Source organism: Acanthaster planci, linkage group LG01 (assembly GCF_054643075.1).
Source record: "Acanthaster planci isolate LZ-2023a linkage group LG01, COTS_SCS, whole genome shotgun sequence".
Classification (NCBI taxonomy): domain Eukaryota; kingdom Metazoa; phylum Echinodermata; class Asteroidea; order Valvatida; family Acanthasteridae; genus Acanthaster; species Acanthaster planci.
In genome coordinates, this window is record NC_141777.1 from 7,331,217 (window position 1) to 7,340,156 (window position 8,940).

Here is an 8,940-nt window from a genome sequence, read left to right on the forward strand (position 1 = left end):
GATTGTTAATAATAACGGTGACAATGCTTCAGGTGAATCGTGAATCGAGTTTGCCCCAGACGCACACGCAGCAATCGAGCAGAAAAAGAATCTATAGTTTTTAACAACGGTGCATGGTGAAAATGAGTACCTGTTTCCTGCGCATCGTCCGTGCTAACAATAAGAAGTTTCATCTAGTTGCAAGGGCTTGTGACTCCCAACCATGGATCTAATTCCAGCTAATGTGATAGGGTCATCGGTAAATTTTTTCAGCTTGATCTTTCTCCAAACTGGAGTGTGAGCGTTAAGGGCTGGACCTGCGCTGGATAAATAATTATTGGTCCCGTAGCCGGATTAGCGAGAATGATATTGATTGTAATAGCAACTTAGGCAGCATTACTGTCGGATATGTGCATTACACTTATTATTAGACGTATATTATCATATCTAAGGACTTTGAAGCGTCTTGAATAACGACTGACAATAAAATGCCATCAATCCAGATGTATTTCACGTGAAGTTAATGTCAGTCTATATTGAATGATCTGTTGTGGAGGAGCCGAACTTGGGTCACCCGGGGAGGGTGGTGGGGATGGATCAAGCTGCGGCGTAGCCAGGATTCTGAGCACAGGAGGCCGATAGGGGGCTTCACGCTAAAGTGGGGGGGGGGTGACTGGATCTTGGACATATACATGTACATAATCGTGATCACATAGTGAAATGCATGTGTACGGTTTCTGAAATGCAAAGGGGGGAAGCGACTTGAGGGCGATGATTTTTTATGAGGGGGCGTGCGCCCCCACGCCCCCTTACGCCCCCCCCGCCACACAACTGGGAACAACGTCGTGGTTGGTGTGGAGCATAAACACACCCCGATCAGCTCGGAAAGCCTGTGTGGTCGAGCCGTTTGCCACGATGATTACAGTGACCCATGACAGCGCCCTGGTGGAAAAAAAACACTAATAAATCACCTCTTGAACCCATGCTTGTGAAAATGACCGAGGACAACAATAAATTTAACAGAAGAACCGAGCTGAACTTTCAACTTATAGGTTACCAGCCAATCCTCAGTGAACTTTGTAAAATTACACTGAAGACAATGGGCTTGGTGTGGTCTGACTATTTTCTGGCAGGTATGAAAAGTGAAAAAGTGCATTGATTTTTCGAAAATTATCACTTTTCGTGTGGATGCAGTGGCTTTGACTCTCCCCCTTATGCATTCTGCTCCGTGTAGCCCCCAAATACACATCTCCCTTCAGCAACTCGATTCCATGCTCATGGAACGGCATGAAAAAATAAACATAAACTCACGAACATGGCAAATGGGGACCGATGAGTGTATTTGATAATGGGGTCAAATTTGGAATAAAAAATGCATGTGGAGAGCGTCTTCATGTAATAAATTGAAAATGGTGAACCTGCCGTGTTGTACTTCTGCAGTTGTCCCTCAGGCCGAACAGATAACAAACGGGACTAAAGATATTTAATTTTCACTAATATGAAACGAGGTCAGGCCCGTCCAGATTGTATATAATTCTGTCATATACGTCTGTCCTCACACAACAATTTAGCATTACACGTGTGGCAGATGTCTCCGTCTTGTTTGTGTTCATAGTCTGCGGTGAATCCAGAGAATCGACCGGTTCTCGTCCGTTCATCGATAGTGATGTAGAAGGCGAATGAATAATGTGGACTGCTAAAAGAAGGATGAAAAAAGTAAAGGAGAATGAACCTTTATATAAAATGATAATGTACGAATAAAATCAATATAATGTTCTCACCCAATCATATTTGTTTTTCCTTTCCATTACCGGTAGTTTAAATTCAGATCAAGGCAAATTTATAAGAAATGATTAGCGTTATGAAATATTAAGACTACAGAAACGTTTCAGTGTAACGCCAAAAAAGGAGAAAAATCGAAATCAATGTTCCTTTCCGCCCTCACAATTCTATAGCTCCAATTAAATTCTAGGTGAAGAGTTAAATTTGTATTTAATGATGGTCACTGAATGTGTTTTGTCTAGAAGCTCGACAGTTTGGGAATATGCGCCTTTGCAAACATTTTGATGAGCAAAATATCTCTGCCTGACGAGAATCGGTCTGCTGATCGCGTTGTATACCCGCTGGTTCAGTTGAGTAGAATAGGTAACACACCAAAACATCTCGGTAAGACAAGGACATATTCCTATAGAGTATGAAAGGATGGGTCACTGGGTCGTTCTATGCGACAAAAACTGTTGAAAACGAAATAACAGATAAAAAATTTTTGTTGCGCGTGTTGAACTATTTTGATATACAGCTAATTTAATTTCTCCGTTTTATAAAATTGAGCTGGTTATCTCTTTACGTGCAGGTTTAGTAAAATCAATACCGTACGTAGGCTGCTCCTGTGCATTACATTTTGATAGGCAGAAAAATTTCTTTTTTCCATATAAAATCGTTTAAGAGTTTTTCAAGCGAATCAAACTGAAACGTAATCACCCAGTTAGATTCCAGTTAATTTCGGTGTGCGGTGAGAGTTATCTTTCTCTGGTAATAAGACGTCTTTATAATAAAGCATGGTGGGAAATTGTAAGCTTCTGATCCTGTGAATCCTGTGTTTATTTTGGTCACTGACTAAATATAGGATAGTAACGGAAATAAGTAAAGACTATATAGTTAAAACAGAAGCGGGCTGCTAGTTCTGTCTGAGTTTATCTACTCGATATTTCTGTCTCACAAAGACAGATGTGACTGTGGTTTTAAACATTGTCTGAGGCGTTAACAACCGAAGCAAGCGGTTTCCCACAGCACATTCTCCCTAAGGGCCTGTAAGGTACACGTGCGCTTGAGCTCCCCAGCGCAGCACGGCTGGTTGCGTGCCCTTACCCTATTGTCGCTCGCCGCCGTGGCAAAATAATACCACAAATATGATACCCTAACCTCTCGTTTATTTGTCTTTCCTGTTCTCACACCACTCAATCAAGTTGAGTTTGCACCTGCGGGTTTAGACATGGAAGAATTCGGACATGAGAAGTGTTTTCAAGAAAGTTCCATTATCTCCACTGCAGAGATTGCTGAAACACACGACCACGCAACTGCAACTGTTTCTCGTGATAATTTCCCCACGCCAAACTCGGCTAGATCCCCTTCACCAAATAAAATTTTCAGCCACCATACACCACCATAAGAAACTATGTTTTCATCTACTGTCGTCAACACACGATTTCAAACCAAATTAACAAGGACCCAAAGTAAATTTCTTATTCCAGAGAGTGTTACTACAACAAACGTGTTTCAAAGGAAAGGAATACTGGAATTTTGGAAACAATTTATGAAATTTAAAACCTTCGAAGACTTTGTCGCCCTAAGGAATATTTCTAAAAGCGTCGCATGGGAACGCAGGAGAGACTGTGAAATAGGCGAGGCATTCAGATCAGCATAGACTAAGTGCTGAGGCATCCGTTACTTTCGTTATTGACTGAACCTGAAAAACTAACATTTTCAATAATTTCAATAATGCTTACTAGGGGTCTTGCAGTTTTTATTCATGCATTTTCTACAACCATGTCAGGCAGTACGCTATTTGTGCCTCCAGGGTAATGGCATCTGACCTGGCATTCTCAAACCTAATCAATACGGGCAAATCAACAGTTTTTCTGGGCATCCATTCTCTCCCTTAATGGGCCGGCTCCGTTTGATAACCTCTGGAAAACCAGTAAGCGATCTCACCCTAGACTATAATTTTGTTATTTCTGGGCCAATTTGCCCCAGGACACGGTGTAGCTGTACTCGATGCCAATGCAGTGGAGGCTAGTTGGTATGACATACCGTACTTTGTTATTGGATCGAGGCGAAGTTCAATGCAGCATATGAGCATCAAACGGGCTCGCTTGGCTCAACACCCCTAGCCCTGTATGGCCGACAATATGAAATTACACGGATACATTTCGAATGGATAATTACTTACAGATCACACACGTCTTGACCTATTTGCCCCTTTCTCTCGTTGTAACGCTAAACTACATGTAGGGATTCTTAAACTTTTTACCGTGAGACTTTCAGTCCGTAGGATGCGTCAAGGGGACTGTACCGCACACACAGAGGAACAAATAAACCCAACTTCTTAATTTCTGTAACTCACGCACAAATCTCTTCAGAGTTTTTCAAGTCCAGCTAAAAGCCATTCAGGAAGGAAATCTTTTCCGACCTCGAGCAAGTGCACCGTATTCCGAGTGTCTCTTTCTTTTTCGATTCGTCACGGCAAACTGCGCCTCTGCTTAAGTTTGCTTGCTCCTTTGGCTACATACAGAAATGTACAAAAATATAAATGTACATATGGAATCATCTACACGTTCTCTTCTTTTCACACGTGCTAGCTTTGGTCAAATCAAGGAGTCCACCCCTTGAATTCGAATATTCAGTCTACATGGGATCGACTCAAACTGTTACAAGCCTTTTGGAAGAAACATTCAGCTTTCACTCAACATTCACTGCAATTGCACCGTGCACCGTTTGTTTTTATTTTTACCTGCAGAGCCTCTAGCCACACCAAAGAGTCTAAAAACCTATTTAGGTTATTGCGTTTCCGGGTTACAAATATGACTATTTCACATGATATCAATGACTGAGGTTAACCAATCCCAAGTGGTGTCTATCCATCTTTAAGTCACGTCTCTTCCTCCACTACTGTCCATTCTACAAGAAGACAAAAAGTTTTTTAATTTGACCCAGTGTTCAGCGTTGGCTCCTTATGTACGTTGCATGAAAGCTTTATTTCTGGCTCAAACTGTTAATATTGTGCACTCTTCGGTTGGGTGCACAGCTAAATGTATTTTTTTTTCACAGTAAATTATTTCGTTTGTAAAATTTATGCATTTGGTATATTTAACATTTGAGAAGTATCGATAGGTTTCTAAGCGATTTATCACTTCTCTAAAGTTCCACATGAATTGTCATCGTTACAGTTATTTACAAAATGTTGATTACAGAGGACGATTTATAACTGAGGTTAAACTGATGTAAATCGGCAAAGTTTGAATTTCAAAAATAAAAACATGAAGACAAATAATAAACATTATACCTTATAATCAATATATAAATCCGAATAGGGCCTAAGTAAAAAAGTCGAACACTGAGGAAATGAAAATGAAATGGAACTTAGGGGTATGTAATAAAATGAAAAAGACACATAAAAAAAATGACTGAAATGAAAACACTATTTCACTTAATTGAAAAATTGTAATCGCCACCGAACATGAAACAGAATATATTGGCATGGCAATTGAAAAATCCACACAGCAACAACTTGTAGAAGGTCTAAAACAGTGTACTTAACTCTTAAGAGCGTTTATCATTGCGCTTGACGTGATAATTCAGTGCCACAACTGCGATTTCTGTGGCTATAAAGTCAGTTTTGGTCCGTGTTTTTTGTAGAATGTGCAGTTTACTCTACTTTCTTAAGAAGAATAGACACTTCTCTGAGTTCGATGACGACACAAGAGGGGTTTAAATTAGAGAAACGACGAAAAAAGTGGAGACTCTTGGATTCGAATGGGTTCAGACGCAGTGGTTTCTCCTTAACTTAATTCGCGAGTTGCAATAATTACTGCACCTATCACAGGTACTGAAGGTTATTATTCCACCGGTGTTGAAAGATTGGATGTGTGAGGTACCAGTAGCACATGCACGATCAAAGGGGAGGGGTGGAGTTTAGTAATTTCACATCTGAAGTGAAACATAAAGGCCGTGTTTGTACATTGTGATGCAAACCCACTTTTGCCACAGTCTGCGCTTTTGCGCAATTTGCTTCCAAGAATAACTTCAATTCAGCATGTTCATCAGTTGGGCTAGGGCATGTGCATGAGATACAAGTGAAATCAGCCAAGTCGCTTGGTTTAAGAAAATATATTACAGCACAACTTGAGTCGGAAAACACATATTAAGTAGTGCTGATGCTAACAGTCCCCAATAAGGTGGCTTTGAAAGAACATCACCAATCGTTAGGCCTAATATTGATGCCAATTTTGGCGACTTGAGGTAAGTCGTGAATTTTAGTCGTGGATATTAACGTCAGTATTGACGACTGACGATGTCTCTTGCAGGGCCACGAACCCCAGACACAAAAACAAGCCTGTGAGTGTCTGGTGGGTCTATCCCGTTAATCTCCATTTACAAATTCGTCTGTACAATGTGTGACATAGAGACTTCAGAATTGCGTGGATAAAATAAATCCCATTCTGTTTAAAATGGCAACAGAAAGCATTTTACTCTGCCTGCAACTGTTAGGGACCTTATTGGTCAAAAGTGTCAAGTTCAATCTTTCCCGTTTGTATATATTGAGTGATTGTGTTTGCGCTGTTACTACTTGCAAACTGCAAATGATAGATTTACGAACCAGTCTAAACAAAAGTGCACAGCTTGCATCTTTTTCTTCAGCACAAAAAGTACAAATTTGTTTGTTATTAGGCTTATCGAACCGTCATTCATTCTCACTGATTGATGTCTTGACATCCTTTTCGCCAGCGGTTCGATAAAACACGAATAACCTTCTCATGACAATTTCCAAAACTTAGGCCCTAGGCCAAAAATATCAACTTTCCCACTTACAGTGATCGCAAGAGCAAACACGCACAAAGGTGTGATCGTATCAAAAACCTTGTAAGGATTGAAACTCATGCATACCAAGTTTAAAAAATATTATGGTAGTGCGACAGCTTACGACGCGTCGTAAGAAAATATCTGAGCGCGTACTTCAGATTTACGTCGGTCTTCCTCTAGACACTGGTACGCTGCATGTAACAGCACTACACCATGTCAAGGGCCTCTTCCCTTATGACGTTTGTGATCAGAGAGACGGAAGACCACAAACAAATTAATTAGATATTATGTAAGTGAAACAAATTTTTATGGGGCCTCTATTAATGGTAGGCCCAAGCTCCTTTTTTGGGAGAGAACCTTTCACGATAAAACACCCTCTAACAAATCAGTTCCCATAGCTTTTACAACAATTTAAATGTATCCTTTAGGTTACTCCCGTCTTTGAGCAGCATCTTTTCATTTAATTGTTTATTTCTTGGACATTACATTTACATTCAGTTTTTACAGCACAGATTTTGGTCTTTTGGAAGTCTATGAAACCTTACAAGATGACGTACGGCAACTGCTGAGCAGAAATGTAACAATATAAATTGGAGGTGAAGGGTCATATTTTTCAATTTCCTCTGATCAGGTTGCCGTCGAGATGCCTGCGGTGTCAGCACTCTGGCACGGTCAGTCTCCGGTGAATTTTATCCAGTGTATTGCAAAGTGGTGGGAAAAAATCAAGTTGTCCGAGGCAATTTTGATCTGCTGTCTTTGAAGTGGTTGTTCAATTGGCGGCTTTAAGTGCCCAAATGGATCAAAAGGGTGCAAAGCCCTTTCCACTATACATTTTCTTCTAAACCGTAAAAAGGAATTCGGGGTACCTTTCAGTTCAACACAGCAATTCTCATTGTCACTAGACTGAACATGTCACAAAAAAGACTCTGAAAAACATTGACCAGTGGCGTAACTATATACATGTACAGGGAGGGGGGGGACTCACGTTCCCCCGTCCAGCGGAAATATTTTCCCCCCCGAGGGCCACCACTGTTTGAAATTGCGAATTACATTCAAGTTATGTAGAAGCCAGTGTTCAGTTTCTTTCAGTGCCCCTTCAAAAATATTTGCCTCCGGGTATGTCCCGTCAGAAATTTCACCAAGGCCTGTGTCATGTTTATATACACGTACTTTGAAAATGTGACGTCACAACACATTTGCAGCGAGATTCGCTGCGCTGAAAAGTATTATGCAGTTGAGGATTTGCAGCGTAAATATTAGATCAAACGTCACAAATTTGAGTCGGTGTTCGCTTTCGGGCCAGGATGAAAAGGCTTGTAGGCTACTTTGGACTCCAAAGTTTTCCCTGCTTTTATTCAGTCATTTAAATTCTTGTCATCTATCCCTTTCTCCTGATTTTCCCACGAATGAAATTCAGAAAAACAAATCGACGGGGTTACATTTCCTGTTGTAGGCAATTTGGCTTTATAATTGTCAAAGTTTTCTTTCATTTTCTACTCTCCCAACCAATTCTGTGACCTCCGCTTTGTTTCCATTTTCACAGAGCGACACGGCAAGATACTGGATTACATGGAAGGTTATAATGGCCGTTGACACCGACAGTTTTGGGTCACGCTGTGGGGCTTAGTCGATCGTCAAAATTGGTGAATTTGGACGTCACTTAACAGAAACGTGACATGCATCCGCTATATCTGCATGCACACAAGAAAAAAACCTTGCAATTTGAATGCGGTTTTGCCTTTCAGACATGATGCAACTAGAGTCCATTATGGGGATAACCCTATACACTAAAACCATTTGTGGTAATTGCCTATTCGGCGGTGGAATTACCTGCGCACAGATTTGATGAGTGCCATCTTCAATTGAGATTGACATTACCCAGCGTTCACCCCAAGACAAGAAACACTGGTTCGCAAAGGAACAGAAAGAAACAGCCAAAGGATATTGCATTCATAATCCGCGCCTGTAAAAAATGAAACATCGCTGACCTCTCATATTGTGTGCTTCCTTCAGCCGCGAATCCTCGGGAGCGGGATCCCCTGTGTGGTGTATGCACTTAAGATTTTCTCCTTGTTTGAATAATGACCTGTATAGATTCTGCGGACGCGGTTGTACCATGGTTGTACCAAGTACTAACTAGCTTTGAGCTTCCTCCAGCTACACAATATTTGAACTAAAATTCGAGAGCCCACTAACCTACATAAGTGAGATCTTAGAAGTGTCCAGTTTCATTTCGTAGCTGCAGGCAGTGAGTGAAAACATTCAGCACGGGCAGCTGCTAACTGAAGCTGGGTGGAAAAGTACACAGGACGCCGTGCACATCATCAGCAGCCCGGATTTTTTTCAGCACTCCACCGTCAGTCCTGCACTTTCTAACGAGTG

The 8,940-nt window shown here is 41.1% G+C and overlaps 1 protein-coding gene across 5 annotated transcripts; it reads right to left on the reverse strand.

Annotated features, from left to right (window-relative positions):
- Positions 1-117: 117 nt before the first annotated feature.
- On the reverse strand, positions 118-8,895 carry LOC147800290 (uncharacterized). 5 transcript variants are annotated; one of them, XR_015426102.1, is made up of 3 exons: positions 8,755-8,895; positions 1,557-1,675; positions 118-921 (listed from the first exon to the last, which is right to left on the reverse strand). XR_015426102.1 is itself a non-coding variant. In XM_087139663.1 (3 exons), the coding sequence occupies exons 1-3, from the start codon at positions 8,674-8,676 to the stop codon at positions 856-858; spliced, it is 315 nt and encodes a 104-aa protein (XP_086995789.1). In that variant the 5' UTR covers positions 8,677-8,830; the 3' UTR covers positions 118-855. The 5 variants fall into 5 exon arrangements, 1 of the variants encoding a protein (XP_086995789.1); XR_015426104.1 differs by having other exon boundaries at positions 1,557-1,672; positions 8,755-8,887; XM_087139663.1 differs by having other exon boundaries at positions 8,547-8,830.
- Positions 8,896-8,940: the final 45 nt, after the last annotated feature.